The 20257-nt window shown below is 46.9% G+C and overlaps 1 protein-coding gene and 1 long non-coding RNA gene across 2 annotated transcripts; both read right to left on the bottom strand.

The window, feature by feature from the left end:
• Positions 1-7136: 7136 nt before the first annotated feature.
• LOC136512202 (cytosolic endo-beta-N-acetylglucosaminidase 1-like) lies at positions 7137-13851 on the bottom strand. The gene is made up of 11 exons (XM_066506185.1): positions 12995-13851; positions 12757-12894; positions 12564-12673; positions 12353-12464; positions 12151-12258; positions 10815-10927; positions 10660-10741; positions 10033-10113; positions 9491-9540; positions 8360-8495; positions 7137-8080 (listed from the first exon to the last, which is right to left on the bottom strand). The coding sequence occupies exons 1-11, from the start codon at positions 13457-13459 to the stop codon at positions 7295-7297; spliced, it is 2181 nt and encodes a 726-aa protein (XP_066362282.1). The 5' UTR covers positions 13460-13851; the 3' UTR covers positions 7137-7294.
• A 1107-nt stretch (positions 13852-14958) lies between these two features.
• Positions 14959-16507, bottom strand: LOC136514190 (uncharacterized). Its single transcript, XR_010773561.1, has 3 exons — positions 15503-16507; positions 15230-15394; positions 14959-15145 (listed from the first exon to the last, which is right to left on the bottom strand). It is a non-coding gene; the product is annotated as an uncharacterized lncRNA (long non-coding RNA).
• Positions 16508-20257: the final 3750 nt, after the last annotated feature.

Raw genomic sequence — 20257 nt, 5'->3', positions numbered from 1 at the left:
GCCCAAGGTGCGGATGAAGTCGAAGCCGATGATGAAGTCAAATCCGCCTAGGTTGAGGCCGACACACGTGATGGCGAAGTCCTCGTCGTAGATGCGAATGGGCACGTTGCGCGCGATGCCCTCACAAGGCATGCGGTCGCCATTGGCCACCGTGATCCGCAGGCGCTCCCCACCCGCAGGAACAAGCCCCAGACGGCGCATGGTCTCCCCCGACACGAAGTTATGGGTGGAGCCCGTGTCGAGGAGGGCCAGGAAGCGTTCGCCCTTGATGACAACAGGCAGCAGCATGGAGTTGGCGGCCCGAATACTTGCAACAGCCTGGAGGGAGACCACAAGGGCGTTAGCGGCGGCCATCTCCGGGCCGGCCAGCTCGCTGGAAGGGGTATCCTCGGTCGCCTCCACGGGAGCCTCCACGATGTAGTCGTCGACCTCCAGGTAGAAGAGGCGCTTGCACACGTGCCCGCGTACGTAAGGCTCGTCACAGTTGAAGCACAGCCCCTGGCGACAGCGCTCCTGCTGTTCGGCCGGAGAGAGCCGACGAAAAGTGGGCGCCGCCGGGGTCGGTGTAGGAGCGGCGGCCGCAGGTGTAGGACCCGCGCTCGGCGTCCGTTGCTGCGGAGTCCAGGTCGACCGCGGGGGCGGCCGGGCGCCGCGCGGCTGCGGTGCAGGTGGAGATACGCATTCCTCGAACGCCCGTGCCAAGTACATGGCGGACTGGAGGTCGGGCGGTGCGCGGAGCTGAACCTGCTTGCGGAGTTGGTCCGGCAGTCCGCCCACATACAACTCCGCCTTTTGGCGAGCGGAGAGGTTGCGGGCGTGGCACAGGATGGCATTGTAGCGCTCCGAGTAATCCTGCACGGAAGAACCAAAAGGAAGGCGGGCAAGCTCCGCCAACCGTGTGCCCAGAACCGGAGGTCCGAAGCGGAGCGAGCATAACTCGCGGAAGCGCTCCCAAGGGGGCATGCCCTCGTCCTGCTCCAGGGCGTAGTACCATGTCTGGGCAGCACCCCGAAGGTGGTAGGACGCGAGCCATGTGCGCGCGGATGCTAGCGTCTGTTGGCCGCGGAAGAACTGCTCGCACTGGTTCAACCAATTCAGAGGGTCTGCCGAGCCGTCGTACGTAGGAAACTCCAATTTGTAGAATTTGGGCCCCGCCTGGGCGCCCGCGAGGGCAGCACCAAGGCCCGGGTCAAGGCCCCCCTGCTGCTGGCCGCCCGAGGAAGAGGGCGCCCCGAAGAACAGCGAGCCGTCCACCCCCCGAGGAGAGTACCGGCGGCGGAAGGCAGGGTTGGAACCGCTGTCGCCGCGATCGTCGTGGAGGGTGATGGGGTTGTCGACGTGGCCATCGAGTAGAGCGGAGCCGACGCCGTTACGGTCGGCTGCAGCCAATCAGGCAACGGTGACGGCGAGGCCGGCCATTGCAACAGATGGAGCGGAACCCCGGCCCCCGTCGACGGCATGCCGTAGGGGTAGGATGTCGTTGGCGCAGTCGTGATCGGTGCCGTGGGCATCGGCGGCGGAGGCAGTGGTGGTACGGGAAACAGCGGCGGTGGAGGCGCCTGGAGCAGGCCGGCCCACGCCGTCTGCATGGAGACCACCGCGGTGGCGATCAGATCAACCTTGGCCCCCAGCGATTCCAACGTCAGGGGCTGGGCAGAGGCGGCGGACGCCTCCGACAACTCCGACGACGCATTTGGCAGCGGCGAAGTGGTCACCGTGATGGAGGAACTTGGAGGAGCAGTCGTCATCGAACCAGACAATGCTGATACCAGGTTGATAGGGCTAGGATCCCTACCGGAGCCGCTACGCAGATTGTACGGATGCGAGACGGCTGGACGTGGGCGAGGACGGCGCGAGGGCGCCGTGGCTGCAACTGCTGTGAGAGAGAGAGAGGCGGCTAGGGTTTCACCCGGCTAGGGTTTCTCCCGGCTCTCTGAGGAAGCCGGAAACAATAATATGTTTCTGCTTAATTTCCCAAATAGAGTCTTACAAATATTTATATGTCTCTCTAATAGCGATAATTATAAAATAACCCTCTAGAAATACTATAATTGCGACAATTATATGGGCCATAGCCCTTTGATGGCCGGCTCCCCTCCTAGCCCTTAGCTGGGCTGCGATGGCTGCGACGGCTGTAGGGGATGCCGGTCATAACAACTATAGTGACACTTATTTTTGGAACGGAGGGAGTATTTAAGCTACTAACAAGAAGGCACGGGCAATGTTATTATATGCTAAAATCAATTAGCTAATGAAATCGAAATATCTTCAGAAGTTTGTGGATTCTTTCTAAATTTTCTTTTTATGGAGTCCTTGAAACTGGCTAGATATGCTTAGAGATTCATCTGCCATACATGTTATGGATGGATTTTGCCTCAAAAAAATGTTATGGACGGATGATGTGTTCTATGTAGCATGAAGCTCAAACATGAGATAGACCCAATAAAGTCAGATCTCTGGTTCAAATATCATTTATGTTTTCAGCTGAGCATGCAGTAAGAATAGTGTTACTCATCTGGATCAAAATACTGTTTGTCTGAATTGTTCTTTGGGGTCACATCTGAAAATCTTTGTAATCATGCTGCACACAGCCACATTGAACAGACTATGAAGTCACTCTGTTTCTCTGTTCTGCGGATTTTGTCAGCATGTTTTAGTTCCTGTGTGAACCAAAAAAAGTTTTGAACAGATTGTAAATTTTCATGGCCAATTGTTATTGTCATCTTGATCATGGGTGATGAACTATGTTTGAGATTTATCTTTCGGCTCATTGGAGTTATTGTTAGTTTTTGTTTGGCAGGGTCTCTTGGGAATAATGTTATATGGGATATGTTCCTTGCTTTCCTGAAAATGACTGTAGATTTCAGTTTTCATTTGACCTGAGCAAGGTTGCCCAAGCAGTAGCCTCAACAGTTTTGTAAACATCCTTGGAACTGAAACTGGGGTTTAGCCTCAACAGTTTTCCAAACATAGTTGGAACTGAAACTGGGTTACGGTTCAGTTCTAATAAAGTTTGCATGTTTATTTTTTTTTTTAAAAAAATATCCAGATGTGTTATGAATAAACTGAAGAGTATGTTGAATAGAAGTAATAGTTACATGTTGCCATTAGTGTGTCGTTATCTGATCACTAGATAATCTAACTAGGCAACCAAGTGGACCATGGCTCTGGCTGTGTGAACCAAGTTGGTTGCCATCAGTGCAAAAGTCATGCTCATACTATCGAAAGATAGCATCAGTGTGAACAAATTGTTAAATGCCCTTTGGCAAAGACCCACGACGCACGTTGCTTGCTGCTGCTGCTGGTGGGTGGACTGGGGAGGGGGTGTAAAATGAAGGTCGCTACAGGGATGGACTGGATGGTAGTTTGGTCAGAAACTATGAGCCTCTAATCTGTCTAAACGATGTAATGCTGAGCAGTGAACTTGTTACTTCTGCAAAATACAGTTGCAGAGTTAGATTGGATCTTTTCACTTGGTTATTGTGCGGGATTACTTCATTTGTTACTTCCAACACATCCTATTTGTTTGATAGCACTGTTTGTTTATACTCAAAGCTTACGTGTGCACAATCCAGTTTCTACTTGGTTATACTAGAAACAATGTGTGCACAATCCCTTTTTTTGTAAAGTATAAAGGGATATTAAATACTGAAGGGTTTTATGAGAGTAATGGCTGAAGTAGCTAATGTACACTTGTCAAAGACGAAACACTGCATGCTTTCATATAGCAGTATGCAGTTTTTGAGAAGTGTTTGTTTAATCAGTTGTAACTTAATGATCTACTGTTAATTGCTTTATCGTTAGGCAGCCAAGGTTCTCCTGGATGATGAAGCAAGGAGCCTGCAATTTTCTGCAATTGATTCAGGCGAGTCCCTTATCTGGTGTAGTGTCCGGTTAAGGGAGTAGATTGATAGCTGGTGCTTAGGAAAATGCAGTATATGAAGTTAGAATGCTGATTTCATACGTGACATTTTATTCCTACAGTTTGGTTCGTTTTCTTATGGTCTTGAAATCACTTGGATAACTGTTAGAACTTCTTTGCTGAGCCCATGCTTTGTTGCAGGATTTATTCACTTGTACTTTTTGCATGTTGCATTACCAAGATTGGAAGGGAATAGTATCGAAATGTGGCTGTAGTCAATCAGCTAACTCCAGTTTAATGCATAGTTTGCTTGCTTATCGCACTTTGTTGCTTGCTCCAATACTTAGAAAATATGCAGTAGTTTCTGCTCCCTCCGTTCAAAATTGTAAGACGTTTTGGCTTTTACATAAATTTTGCTATAGGATTGCTCAGTTGCTGAAATGAAAAAGAGAAATTGGCATATTACTTTCAGAAGATGGTTAAACGAGAACATGCAAAATCAGTTGAGAAGACTACATGACATTCTGTTCAGATGCAATGTAAATAATATTTCAGACAGAGCAAGATGGGATTGGAAGAAATCTGGTACCTTTTCAGTTAAGTCAACTTATAAGCATCTATGCAAAGATGAGCTAGGTCACAGTCTCAACAGAATCTGGAAGGCTAGGCTGCCTTTAAAAATTAAGATCTTTTTGTGGCTTGTGATTCAGAATGCTATCTTGACTAAGGACAATCTGGTCAAACGCAAGTGGAAAGGAAATGAATCATGTGTGTTTAGTGAAGAAAAGAAATTGTGGAGCACCTGTTTTTTTTTTTAGTTGGAGTGTAATACTGTAATTGCATTTGCTCTAGGAGTTAAGTGCAGATCGTGTAATCCGGAACTGTTCTGGATGTGGACTAAATTGAGCTTACCTAATGGGAAACAAGCTTACACAGTGGGGTTAGCAGCTATCTGCTGGGCTATTTGGAGAACAAGAAATGCTGTACTTTTGAAAAGAAAAGAGTGAAATCTTCTATAGAGATTATTTGTATGATGTGTTCTTTCATTGCTTAGGTCAGGTTTACCGTTCACAGCAGTCCAGTATGGTGTCTCAGATGGGGCAAGGCGCGGTCGTGTGGAAAGCTTGAAGATGACGCCCATTCAGTTTCATGGTCAGATGCATGAGAATGGCGGATGGTCAGCTGCTGATGATGCATGAGGAGAAGGCGGATGGTCAGCTGCTGATGGCCTTGGGCGATAAGATTGAACTTAGGTGTCTGAAGCTAGCCTGTGCGCTGTGATTTTTGGCCTTGGGCTTTGTACTTTGGCCTTGTTTAAATCTAGGGTGTAAAGTTCCGGGGTGTCACATCGTACAGAATCCGTCAGTAATCCGCGAGACGAATTTATTAAGACTAATTAACCCGTTGTTAGCAGATGTGTCACTGTAGCACCACATCGTCAAATCATAGACTGATTAGGCTTAAAAGATTCATCTCGCTAATTAGTCGTAAACTGTGTAATTAGTTATTTTTAAGTCTATATTTAATATTCTATGTGTCTAAACATTCGATGGAATAAGGAGTAAACTTTAGGAGAGAAACTAAACAAGGCCATGTTTTTTTTTCTTGTGCCGGAAGTGTAACTGTGGTGGTTTGGGGAGCGGTGGTTCCATATAGGCTGATCCGTGATCTCTCTGATCAGATATAGGGTAGTTTTCTGATCAGATATAGCGTAGCAACTTGCGACGCTTTTGCTACGCTGTGTCGTTGACTGTGTGATTTTGTTACTTTGTTAATGACATTCGGGTTTACCGTTGTAGAAAAATAAATTTTACTACGTACCTAAATATATGTTATGTCTAGATACATGGTAAAATCTATATATTAAAAAAACCAAATTCTCATACATTTTGCAATGAGAGTAGATAGTACGTGATAAGTATTTCCTTGTATGACAACCCAGAAAATTGAAACTTGAATCTTATTAACAGTGTGCGAAAAAAGATCATCGAGCACACTTGGCATTCTCGGTTTTCAGTTTAATGCATAGTATTTCCTGAGTCTGAAGCCTTGCCCAACAGAAACATTGGTGCCTGGGTTGCATTTCATTCTCGATATTCCCATTCCCGGAACACGGGCTCTTTAATCTTGTGCTGGTTGAGCCTGACCACCAGATTCACAACAGGATTTCCATCTCGGCAGACAAACTGTTGAGCTCTAGCTACAAAAAGTTTCAATGACAAAATGTGCAAGCAAACGTTTCGAATTCAGACATTCGAGCAACAATCCAAAGGAACATCTCAAGCTGACGATTGGATCATCATCAAAGCAAAGGGGTGAAAGAATTGTATGTTACCTTGAGCTGCACCACAAGGCAAAAGCAAACTTGAAAAACGAGCACACAAAGCAAAGGGGTAAAAAGAATTGTATGCTGCCTTGAGCTGCACCACAAGGCAAAGCAAACTTGAAAAACGAGCACACATAAAGCCAGGATCATACAAATTCGCCGACGAGATTATCAAGTGGCACTCTAGGGGGCACAATTCTCAATCTTGCCCGGAGGAACGAGAGGTAGCGGCGGCGGAAGGCTGGATCGGAGATGATGTGGCGCCAGGACTTGCACACGAGGGATGCGCGGACGAGGCACGCCGGCTGTCCTGCCGGGATGCGGAGGAGGATCTCGCAGACGAGGTCGTCCACCAGCTCCGGCGCCGCCATGACGCTGGCCTCGCCACTTCTAGCGGAAGCATCGTCACTGGACTCGCCGACGGGGACGCCCGTGGGCTCCATGACGCCCGCCCTGGGTGGCAGTTGAAACGGGGCGGCGTAGTTTGATGGAGCAGCAGCGGGGGCTCACGCAGATTGTTGAACTGGACAGGCATTGTCGTGGTGTGTATAAATAATAAATCTATAAAATACACAGGAGACCAAAATGCAAACGTTGTACTAATTTCGTGGAATATCAGATGGCGGCTACAGTCGCAAGATCTGACCAGAAATGACCAGCCGACCTGCCAGACCAATCAGCAAGTTCTCTGAATTTCGTGGAATATCAGATGGTTAAGCACTATGAAGTCAAGTCAAAAGTTTCATTTCGATCATAGGCGGAAACACAGTGCTGAATACCACTTGGTGTCCCCATCGTAAGGCCATAAGGGCGCTTTCAACCACCAACAATTCATTCATTCCGAAGAATCTGCGGTTGCATGTGTCGGCAAGAGACCTCTCCAATTAGGATCACCAAATTTGCAGAGTTCTTGTATTCAGATGAAAGAAACAAATTCAATGGGTGTACACAAACAACATATGAGCAGAAAATGCTGAAGAAACAAGTATTATTATTCGTTTTTTTTCCCTTCTTATTCTGTATAAGGATAACATAGATTATTCTGTGGGGGTCTTTTACATGTGTGAAAGAATAACTGAATCAAGCGCACCAGGGTTAAAAGAATGTCACTCAGAATGGGCAGGGGATAAAAAGAAATTTGGACATTCCTCAAGTTCTTGCCAGCTTCCATCGTGTGCAAACGCTTGAATGAAGAATTTCACACCAGTGATTTCGTTGGAGACCTCTAAGCCCGATACGTAGAAGGCATCGACACTAGCAACTCCAAGATAGCTTCTGGGAGCTTTCACGTCTGAATCTGCCATCAACTTCTCCACATAGATATTGTACTTGCTGAATGGTGGTTGTCGTTGATCAGGGGTCTTCAGCTTCCAGCTGATTTTCAGACTCACAAGTTCAGATCCATTAGAACTTTTTGACCACGAGATGTAATCACCTTCAGTTACCCATGATTCTGCTGGAGGGAACTCTGTGTTTTTGTCAGTATTTCGAATACTGATGTGGCCTAGTGATGCTTGATACAGTGATGATCCATCGACTTCTTCTTCCAAGATGCTACCATCTTCTGTTTCTGGACTGATTTGGCCAGTAAATTTCAATGTGCAGACAATGTTGATACCAGTTAATGTGTAGCCAGCACTGGACCAAACAGTTGCTTTGTAAAGGACCCAGTCTTGGTTATCTGGAGAATGTAGTTGCACAGGGACCCAATCTTGGTTATCTGGAGCATGTAACTCCACCTTATCGGCTTTAACATATGATCCATACTTGTGATTTTGTTTCTTTCTGGTGAATGTTGCTATGTCCTCTGCAACAAGAATTGATGTACCCTGCTTGTTTCTAGAAGACAGATCCAGGGACAACCCTAGAGCAGAGTTTGCATTGGCTCTTACCTGAAACAAGCCACCAAAAGATGCTAAATCATGAGGCTGGAAAGACAAGGATCCATTGAGAAATAGAACACAATGGTAAAGGGACTAAGGGAGCTCATGCAGTAGTGCAGTACCACTGTGAACGCATTTCTCCATTCACATTCAGGGGATTTTGTCAATGTTGGTAACAATAAACAATCAATATAGTTCATGTGATTCAGTTTTATATTTCCAAGGAATTAGATCAGTAAGAAGACAGTTAAGATAACACAATAAATGTAAATACATCTTTTTTCTAACCGAATAAAATAGATGAACAGGTCCATCTTCCATGGCAAGTCCTCCATTAAAAAGTCGTTCTGAGAAAACAATGTTCTGCCGAAGAGTTCCTTTGGCTGTCAAACAATTCCCTCCACTGTACGGTCCATCCTTGAAACTATTAAGCATCCAGCAAAAGAATGTTATAAATGGAAAATAATTGGGATGATTATTTTGGAAAATAACGTAAGGAAACATTACTAAATGTACAAGAAAGATAAATGTTGTGTGCACTAATGAAATCATCCAGTTCAATTGTCCGGAAAATTAGAATTAAATGTATACTCAGCATGATTAGCACAAATGCAGAATATAAAACTAAAGGTTCATGATTGGCACACAAAGAATAATATAAATCATAGTTGATGTAAACTATGAGTGGAAGGTCCCGGGTTCGAGTCGCGGTCTCCTCGCATTGCATAGGCGAGGGTAAGGCTTGCCACTGACACCCTTCCCCAAACCCCGCACAGAGCGGGAGCTCTCTGCACTGGGTACACCCTTTTTTTTATAGTTGATGTAAACTAATGGTGAAATTAACCAGAAAGCTTAAGTTTGATTCTAATAGTAACTGAACTAAGACTCCGCGAGGTGCGGTATCAGGGGTGAATAGAGCGGTATCTGATTCCAGGGTACCTCATTACGTGTGGGTTCGAACCAAACGATCGTATCGCTATTCGGTCCCGTCCGCAATTGGATTGCGTTACATTTGGCTGAACCGAACAGCTTGTAAGTGGAACAAATACCCTATGTGGCTAGGACATGTGTCAGCAAACACTTCAAATAATGCATTCCAAAACTTTTTGGGGCTCAGATTTCTATCTTGTTCAGCAAGCTATTTTAGTGACATGCTAATTTGTATGATCTTAAATAAAAGATGATGCTTCATTTACACAATGAAACCTAAAGTCGAAATATTTAAGCAGTTATGAGATGAAGTGCAAGTAGGTGATAAGTTGCATATTTCAGTAGCCTTGAGTGCTAACCTGTGTTTCTTGCTTAAAAAATAATATAAATCATACACCTCACTTTTCATCTTAATATAAGAAATGAAAACTGTATACAAGAATTCAATAAACATGAATTACCATGTAGCCAAAGAAGATGTGAACTTACTCCGTATAGGCTTGCAGGTGAACTTGATCTCTGGTGTATTTAAGCATAGGCTGAGAAAAAATAAGGGACATTGTCACAGTGAACTTCAGGATGGTTTGATACATGCCAGCTTTCATGAATAAGAACCAAATTTCAGAAATGGGATAATGACAGCAGATGGTATGTAAACGGCATTTTTTTTGGATCCGTTAATGTAAGTTGGGGAAACTATAGATTGATTATTGAAGGACAAGAACATGTACATACATATATATATATAGGTGAGGATAGGGGCGGCTTATGGAGACACAAACAACCTCCAGTATCCTTGCCTAATTCAACTCAATCTACTAGAGACCCAGACTTGGAGTCCAAATACAACTCCACAGCCCTAGCCGACCTCTATACAGAGATCAGGCCGGCTGGACATAAGCCCATATGGCTGAAGCTAATAAGGCCTAAGGCCCATAACATAACCCTGTCTAACAGTTAATATGAGTCAGTGTGTATATACAACGATACATGGAAGCATAACTCAACAGAACATGTTGACAGCATGCTACCTGGAAACTTTGGCAAGAAATATTGTTCCATGGATCGCTGGAGATTTGCAATCCTTCAACGGATACCTGATAACCATGACCCTAATGGGAACAAAAGTTTACAGTGCATCAATATTTCTGAACAAGGAGAAAAACAGGGATATACATTTTTTGACATTTGGCAGAGGAACTGCAAAATCTGGAGAGATGGCGTGCAGAAAATAAAAACATAAACAATAAATTCAGAAGCGATTGACTAGATGTTTCCAATCATCACATATGCTGCCAAAAAAATTGTATTTTGTGAGCATAGTCTACATAGACAACTGAGAGAACCAAACTTAAAGAATGACAGACTTTGAAAGGAAGTAAACTTATATGATAAATGCTCCTGTCTGCTGAACAAAACTTGTGGGTATGAGCACCTGGGTGCTCCTAGTCTAATATTGGAAGTATTAAAATAGTTATTCATGGCACTTAGAATCAGCATTAATGAGTCAGGGATTCGCAAAAAAATGCTACATAACATATAATCCCGATTACCAAAACATGCTGCACTGTATTGCCAGATTCTGTGTACATATATATACCAGTCTTCCACACCCAATATGATAAACTGATAAGGAATGTAGATAATTAGTCCAATACCTGATTAAAATCTGAGTAGAATGGTAACTGTTCTGGATAGCTCCGAAGAATACCCCATGATTTTTCAACAAGGCCCCACCAACTGCACAGCTACTTGGTAAATACATTGCAGAAAGTGCACCGATAACAGCAGAAAGAAGTCAACAACACATTACTGATTCTGTGCGCTCTGAAAGTCAGGTGGTTGCTTAGTTTCATATACCCATCCAGGAGCAAATATGGCAGCTGAGATATCAACTTTCTTAAGTAGATCAAGGGCAACATTTGTCTAGCAAAATGCAAAATTGTCAATAAGTCAAATATTGGAAGGTGAGAAACTGGAAGGCATAGTTTACATAAAACTATAAAAGAAAAGTAGCGATATGTACAACTGAGGGTTTCAGTGGCGGAGCGTGAACTAAAATTAAGGGGTGCAATCGCGAAGGTGCGAGCCCAAGGAGCTGATATGCGCGAGGAGACACCACTCGCCATATTTGACCACCTACAGTACCTTCTGTGGCACCGAGGAGCACAAGAGAGAGCAACCTCGGTGGCTCTAGCAAGCGTTGTAGTAGTGACGACTGCAGACGGCCTAGGTCTCATTTCATCATAAAACTATCTAGCAAAGCCTACCCAATTCAGGAATTAGCATAAAGAGATATCTTGATGAGCAAATTATGATAGTGGGACATCTCAATCTGTACCAGTGTGATGCACTATACTACTTGCATAGCTAAGATGGGAAGTCAAATCGTAAAGAATAATCGACAAAAAGACTAGCTGCAGTCCCTTCTTCCTGGGCAACTGGTACTCTGTGAGCGCTACAACTGCCCAGATTAGCAGCTGTCAAACACAGCAGTAGTTATGGAGGAAGACACGGTGTTCGAGAATCTTTTCAGAGGAGGGGGCACAAGCCCAGGCTTACAACTTTACATTTATCAACTCTATATAAATGAGTTCTCCCAACAGAAAAAAGAAATGTATATGCAATACAGTAGTAGTAATTTGATTATTATCTAATCACAACATTTACGTCTACAGTCTGATAAAGGTGATCATATAAATACTTTAGCATCCATGGTTGCATCAAGATAACACTAAGTGTGAGAAAATTGTATAGGTATAGTTTAAGAGCCGCCAGTCGCGTGTCATTTCATTAAGAAGAAAAGGTACAAAAAGGAAGAGGGGGGTTATCTCTCCCACCACACAACCCCGACCAGGAAACCGACTCAGTCCATTAATTATCTAGGACGAGCGACCAAGCAAAGAGCTTATGCGACGCGGAGGCCCCTGCCAAGCACCACAGGGCATCCTCATTGGCAACCGAATGTAGTACCGCTTCTATGTTAGGCCTAGCACCCTCAAACACATAAGCATTCCGGTGCTTCCATATTTCCCAAGCAACTAGGGTGATTACAGTTTAAGTTTTGAGTAATAATTACGTAAAGCTACAAGAATTTTGTTAGTATAAGAATGGACCATCTGAATTAGATAAAAGCAGAGAACACATACAGTCCACTGACCACCACCGAATGTATTTCGTCCAAAAACATCAATACCCATGTATACATCAAATTTCCTGTTTCCAGCAACTGCAGCTGAATCTTGTGGGTAATTTTCCTGCAATTGTGATGCCAATTTCAGCAGACTACCACTTAAGATTTTAAGTGGCTTCACAGAGTTGCAGGGAAATAAAATAAGAAGAGAGGACTACCTTCCATGTATAGTTGGAAAATAACCCATCACATACATCAAAGAATGGCTTATTGTACTTGTTGAGCTTATCCTGCCAATCAAGGTCACCATTCACAGTGATTGCATCATACCTGCAAAAGCAAGTAAAAGCCAACAAGCATCATCAACCAAGCTTGATAACTACAGCCTGTCATGTTCATAGTTACAACACAGTTGGAAATAAACACCACCATATGACTAAAGATCCAGGAACTGCATCGTGCATTGTCGTGGTTAGATGCTTGACGAACTCTTTCAGGTTATCGATGAAATGAATGTCAAGCTTGACCTCAATGTTAATCTGAAAGACGATTCAGTATTAGCATTCAGCAATCAGCAGCAAGCATATATCCAGCAATCACAAGATGGCACAACAGACATTACCAGCCAACCATCAAATCCCAAGGTATGAGCCAGCTCTGTGAGCCTTTCGGCATACATCTGTGCAGAAGCCTCGGTCGCGAGCATCTCTTTGCAAACCTCCACGCCTTTATCCCACTCTGCAATGAACGTCCCTAAAACCTTGGCACACAGACAAGGGGGAGAGGAAAAAAAAAGCAAGCTCAGTTGAGCTGACTGAGTCAAGAGCCGAAAGCAGACGGAGTAGAAACAAGGCGAAGACCTTGACACCGTGGAGGTGAGCGGCGTTGATCCAGCAGGGAGGCGGGAGGGTGACGAGGTAGTGCGAGAAGTAGACGAAGACGTCGACGAGGTGCCAGTGCCAGAGCGCGTAGGCGTCCGGGTTGGCCCCGCCCTGCGGCGCCGCGTCGTCGCGGTATCCGCCCTCACTGTCGTGGCAGACGAGGACGCGGCGGCGCTGTGGGAGCGGCGAGGCTGGCGCCGGGACGGAGGCCCTGTTGAAGGGGAGGTGGAAGTTGGCTTCGGCGGAGAGGTAGGCGCGCGAGGCGAGCGCGGCTAGGTCCGTGATCGGGTAGGACATGGGCGGCGCAGGCGAGGACGCGTCGAAGGGCGGCTCCCACGCGCGGCGTTCGTCGCCATCGGACACCTCCGGCTCCGCGGCGGAGGGGAGCATGGCTCGGACACGGCGGGCGAGACGGCGGAGGTGGCGGCGCGGGGAGACGGGCATGCGCCGGCCCGGCGACCGGCGTTGACCGGCCGTTGAATTCGGGCAAACGAAAGCAGTTCCGCAGCCGGAGCTGGCAGTGGCAGCGTGCGATGTGTGTGGGGCCCGCCCGTGGGGCTGTGGTTGACTTCGTCAATGGGTTGGGCTTTCAAATCTCTGCTTTCTTTGGGCCGGACCTAATATGGTGGGCTTTAAACTAGTTATTTTTTTCTTCTTTACTAATTTATTATGTGTCCCAGCCTTTTGACCTAATTCGTGACAAAAAGCTTTTGCTATACAAATTCTATAGAACAAACAGAAATTGGGCTTCAACAAAAGAAGAACAAACAGAAATTGAAGGTGGCTATATAGAGTGAGCAATTTTCATTGCAGAGTGACAACCAGCAGAAATCAGATGGAAGTGAAGAGGCAGACAAGTAGAGAGTCGTCGATGAGTTGAACATGTATATATAGCATTCAAAAAAAAAATTGTAAATATATATGAAGTCGAGTATACTAGAGGAGAAGCTAGTGCGTTCTGTGGAGTGAAGATGGGAGGACCGATGTCCCGCACGTCTTGTTGCTTGCGGCATCAGTACCCTGCACGACACGGGCAAGTCGTGCATGATGTGTGTATGCTACGGTAGATGTTACAGTTTTCATTTCTTTGGATCAACCCAATAAAACTCGTTCAAATACTTGAACTGGGTCAGGAATTCCAAAGCAAGAGGGGCACTAGCACTACTAAGGGTCTATTTAGTAGAGCTCTACTTGCTTCAGATCGACGAAAAATAGACTCAAATTCACTTTTTGTAGCTAAACTTTTTTTTATTCATCAACTCCACCGTGGATCTGATCCACTAAATTGGTGGGGCTCTAGGGTGCTCCACAAAATCTAGAGTTGGAGAAAATTATCCACCACTGCCACTAGTTACACAAAAAATAACACTTCTTTCCCATCATCTTCCTCGTTTGCGCACACATGCTCGCCCGCCCCGACCGTCGTGCCGCCCCTCGCCGATAGCCGCACCACCCCTCGCCGGCAGCCTTGCCTGGCCAGCCGCTACGCCATCCGCCCTCGGCTGGCCGCCATAGCCATGGCCGCGCATGGCTGTGGTTGCGAGCTCAGGCCCTCCATGTGAGTCATTGGGCGGAAGAAGCTTGTGTTTTTTTTTCTTTTACATTTTTCCATTATGGTGGATCTGACATGTGGGTCCAGTTTGACAGTGAGATAGTGAGGGAGGTGGAGCTTAACCGAACACTTTGACAATCCCAGATCGGATCCAGCTGAGTCTAGGATCTAGATTAACTTTTTCCAGTGGTAGAGCTCTGCAAAACAGATCTCGATAATGCAACTCTCTTAACTTTGTACATGCATTTTTCAATTACTAGTTGAGTGCCCGTGCGTTGCTACGGTCTTACATAGAATTCCATGACATACAACCGCATGGGTAACATATGTAAAATCTCATGAATCAGAAGCAATTAACATCGAAACACATAATTAACATTGAAATCAAAGAAAGTAATTACAATGTGTTTGATTTGACCTAGGCAATGGAATGCCCAACAATAATACATTGTTTCCTTTTTTTGTCTGCGAAATTAATATAGCACTAAAGAGAATCTCGTACACCCTCAAGTATGTTGCCTTCGTTAAGGGTTCTCCTTATATATGAGTAGGTTTGGTAAGATGTGCTTCCTCATTTCCTACACATCCTACCAGATTTGTTACACATATAGTTAAACAATATCTAGATGAAAGAAAAATTATGTTCAAAGAAGAATACTCACGCTTTGCCATTCCAAGTTCCTTACACCTTGGGATTGGACACTATCTGAAGCAACAAGCTCAATAGTTCAGTTCCACCTGATCTCAGTAGTCATTAGTCTTTGCTGCTGAACGTTCTGTATGGGCTGAGCGCGATTCTCACGTCCAACCTGATCTCAGACCTGTCCCTGCCATACAGAGTTGAGTTTGGTTGCTATATCATATCATGGATCGACCTATACCACAACACAGGCATTATTGGCTTGAAACGGGAGGGCAATGGCGACGAGACTCACCTATATTAATGACGCCCAGCACGTTGACGGCCGGTCGAACTGCGGCTCCAGCTCCGCGGCGGACGCGAGGATGAGCTCCAGCATGAGGTACACGTGCGCGCCGTCGAACACGGGCACGGCGTACGTGGGCATCCGCGCCCTGTAGCACCGGATGGAGACGAGCGCGGAGAAGAGTGCCGCCTTGGCCGCGTAGACAGCAGGAATCCGGAAGGGACAGAGGAGCGGGATGCCTGTTGCTGCTGCTGCTGCTTCTTCTCGTCCCGGACCTCGACGGGCAGCGCGGCGCACGCGACGAAGCGCACCAGCGGGAGGGCGGGGTGGAGGGGTCCATGCCCCGCGGCGTGCCTACCAAGGTGACGCTGGAGGAAACATTTCGGTGAGCAGGTTAGGAGCACAAGCAACACACCTCAATGACTCGCCGAGGAGGTCCTCGCTGTAGGCAGCCTGATTATCTCGTCGGGCGGATGCTGTAGCCTTGGGCGTCCGGGCCGGGACCGGGGCGGCCTTCGCGTCGGGGAGGGCGCCAGAGAGGAGGTCGTGGGAGTCGTCGCGGGAGGAGACGCCAGGGCCAGACGTGGAGGCAGCGGCCGCAGCGGAGTCGCCGGAGGCTGCGCCCTCGGCACGGGCGTCGGGATGCGCCCAAGGTCGCGGCGGGGCGGCCTTCTGGGTTGGGGAGGGCACCGGAGAGTAGGTTGGGGGAGGCGTCGCGGGAAGAGACTCCGGGGCGGTACCAGGAGTCGCCGGAGGCTGCGCCTTGGGCGCGGGCATCAGGGATGCCCCCAAGGTCGCGGCGTCGGAGGTCGGCGTCCGTAGAAGCGGCGCTTCGCGCGGCGGTAGAGGTCTCCTTGGTGTCCAACGACGGATCGCGACGGTGGGGATCATGTCGTGGGCAGGCGTCGTGCACGGGCGTCGGTTCCGCCGTTGCCTAGGCAGCTCGCGATAGAAGGGGAGGATCGTGGAGGCGTCGTGCGGCGCGGGCTTTCTCCGGACCGGAGGCAGCGCGAAAGCGGTGATTTTTTTTTTTATTTTAACATTTTTTCAAAACTAATTTTAAATCTAATGCGGTCGTTTTTTTTTAAACTAATACTTTTTGCCGCGTCTATTGTCCTGGCGCGGCTAAATGCCTGTGCCGCACCATGCATGATGGCGCGGCAGAGGGCTGACGTGGCGGCGACCGGAATCGCTAACTGCTGACGGGGCAGGGCCTGCCGTGCCACCGATATTGGCGCAGCAGTGCTGCGCCACGGCGCATGGCGCGGCGGTACCTGGACGGTTTACCGCCTTCACCGTGCCTCGTGCTTGGAACTGCGCCACTCGCCGCGGCCACGCGCCCATCCACCTATTGCGGCCACTACCGAGGCCTGTACCGCCAATGAACTTCACACCGGCGACCACCTCGTCACTCCATGGCATCGAACTCTGCGCCGGCGTCGAGCTCGGTGTTGACGAGCCTTTTGCAACCAGATGTTTCACGCGTTTCAGATGTATGTTTCATGTGTTTTCCATTTCAACACCACCCATATTAACCACCGTAATGACTAGTCTTCAGTTCTCCCTTACACACCTCTCACATTAATTATAGGTGAATCAATCGATCACAAGCACTCGTGGATTCGTGGTGTTGCTCCTTAACAACTCATAGGATATATACGTATGTACTCATCGTGGAAGTTCAACAGATGCTTTCGACTTCTGGCCTCCTCCTCCTCCCTATCTATCTTTTCAGCTCCATAAAATAGATAGAAATGCAACTATAAAGTTACGATCCTCAATTGTTATTTGGTGCTCATCTGTTGTGTAGTATCTTGGGACGCCAGGAAAGCTAATCATGACGACAGTGCTGTCGCGACGCATAGAAACGAATATGAAGCAAATAAATGAAGTCCGTGCGCAAGTTGACCACATAACATTTTTATTGTTTGACATAAGTTTGACATAACATAACCAAATAACCCCGCAAATTTCGGACATCAATATTCGTTTGACCTAACAAACTAAGACTCGGGAGTGTAAGGATCCCTCGGATATCTCTGTCTCTTTGGATTTGTTGGCAACACATTGGGAGTGTAGCCAACGTCGGTATGGTCGCGTCGACGGTGCATACGGCTCGTACCCTACAAGTATATGATACGTATGATTACTTATAATTCTTTATGATCGTTAGTTCATGGAGCATACGTATTTAAAGAAACTACCTCTGTTAGTACCTGTGATGCTCCTTGGGTACCAAGCGGGGCACCACCTAGCTGAGACATGCTGATCTCGTCCTGCGTCCAATCGTCCCACTTATCGTGCTGTCTGCGAAAGCCCGGGAGGTCGTCGTCGTCATCGTCATCATCGTCGTCCTCGGTTGCAGGGTCCTTCCCAGCGCTATGATGTGGTGGTGTACGCACCGCGGAAGTGGCACTTGTCATCTGATGAGAAGAGCCGGCTGGTGTCCTCAAAGAGGCTGAAGACGTGCCACCCGATCGCGCCAAGAGTGACGGTTCCTCATAAGGAGTGTCCATGCAGCTCAGCTTTTGAGCTAGCTTCCTGCAGCTCTTCTTCACCTTCTGCATAAATAGACGTTAAAGTTAGTGCATTTCCCAAACGCATATACACTGAACAAACATTTTTGGAATGAACAAGTTTATGTTTATCTCCATAAAAGCCGCGAGAACGTCTGGCCCCAGCCCTCTAGACTCGTGAAGCCAAAATGCTGCTTCGTTGGATAGCCTTGACAATTATGTCGCTTGGGTACAGAAACGTGGTTGGACAGTTTTAGTACACATACTTAATACCAAAAGGATAACAAATTATACCATTCAAGTATCTTACCACGTATCTTTGAAGCGGGGCTCTCTATAGTTGTGTGTCCTCCCTAGTGGTAATGTCATACACATCTTCAATGACATCTTCCTCCGAGTCCTCGTCAATCGCCTCCTCAGTGTACGAAGGCATGATATGCGTCCTTGTAGACCTATGAAGCCACCACAGGTACTCGTTGAAGGTGTGCTGGTCGTGTGGAGGACCCGCATGGACCGGATGTCGTACCCTGTTCTACCACAAATGAATGTGCGCGTTGTGTGTCACGCGCCAATCCTTGGTCTTATACCTCTTCCTACGGTCATACCTACAATAAAATGATGTTAGTTGTACTACACACCTCTAAATTGTGGCTTGTTATTAATCGATAACACACCCGTGCAATGCTTGATTGGTGGAGTAAAGTGGTGGTGGGCAGCCTATCATTCTTTCAAACTATTTGTAGACCCTGATAGGCAAGTGAATCTCGACCACATAGAAGAAAATAAGAGGGATGTCACAACGATACTCGTCTGACTCATCCCTAGTGACAGGACTAAGATAGTACTAGAGCTCCGGAGCATCCCAAGGACACAAATGCACCTAAAATTTTGTAATTGAGTTAGGTTGTGATATAGTATATATCGAACAAGACACATATATGATAGTAAAGAGAGCTTAACCTAGTGCTGTGTCAGGACGTCGAGACCGTCCGTGTACTCCCTGTACTTGCGCCTCGTATTCCCTCTAACTAACTCTACTTCCGTCCAGATATACAGAGTTGTAGGGAGTGTATCCTGCCTGTTCCATCGCTGCATTGAATACAATAATGAATTAGCCATTAATAATCTCATCATATATATCTGCCTCGAAGAATATTGTGAACCGAAGTACTTACCGGTAAACCATTATTAAGGGGCCTCCCAACAGGCCATCGTTCCCAACACCAAACCTAGAGTAGGTAGGAGCAACCCCCAAGGTTCGCATATCCTGAGGTGCGACGGCAGGCAACGCATAGCTGTCGATACATCCATGCTAGGACTGCGCTGCCCTAGCTGTACGCCGCTATGTTCTCCCACGGCTAGCGCAGTATATCAAGGAAGATCCAGCTGACGGTGTTGCCCGAGGCGTTTAGGAAGAGGAAAGCACCAAGAAAGTACCAGAGCCACACTCGAGCGAACCTGTCGATTAAAGCCTCCTCAGCCTATGGGTCCAAATAATCAAAACGCTCTGTGATCCAGGACGATGAAACACCAGAACTTTTTCTGAAATTGACCAAAGAAAATGAGACCCGATGGCTACAGGAAAGCAATGCAAGTATTAAATAGGCTTGAATTACTCACTTATTTTTCTTAAAAGCCTCGTCGTCCGGTGGAAGAAAGCCAGTAAACTGAGCCACCAGCTCTCTCCAGTGATCGTTGTCAACTATCCCTGTCACTAGAAGTCCCCCCAACCGAAGGCCAAAAATAGCCTTCATGTCCTGTATGGTCAAGGTCATCTCGCCACAAGGTAGGTGGAACGTGTGGGTCTTAGGCCTCTATCTGTTATAAGAATAGAATGACTGTTAGGTGTCTCAAATTTGTTACAAGAAAGTTTACGTACAAAGAATGCACACGCACCTGTGTACAACTGCAGTAAGTAGTGCTGGGTCAAGGGGCGGAAGACCGTGGTTGACAACACAGACAAGCTCGAGGAAGCCGACACGCCGTATGTACGGCGTGTAACGCTCGTCCCACTGGTGCGCCCTGGTGTGCGTATGGGGCCTCAAAGGAGGCAAGGCCATCTCTGCATCGTTGTCACTCAAGATGTGTGCTCGATGCTGGTCGTCGTACTCCACCTCAAGAATAGGGTACAACGGGTGCTACGTGGGGGGTCATCCTGTTATAAATTGATAAACAAAGCGTTAGAGTATTCAAATTAACAAAATTCAAATTAACATTATATAGCATTGTAAAATTTGAACTAATTGTT

Source organism: Miscanthus floridulus, chromosome 16 (assembly GCF_019320115.1).
Source record: "Miscanthus floridulus cultivar M001 chromosome 16, ASM1932011v1, whole genome shotgun sequence".
NCBI classification, from domain to species: Eukaryota; Viridiplantae; Streptophyta; class Magnoliopsida; order Poales; family Poaceae; genus Miscanthus; species Miscanthus floridulus.
Note: the sequence above shows the minus strand (reverse complement) of the source record. Positions and strands in the feature narration are given on the sequence as shown.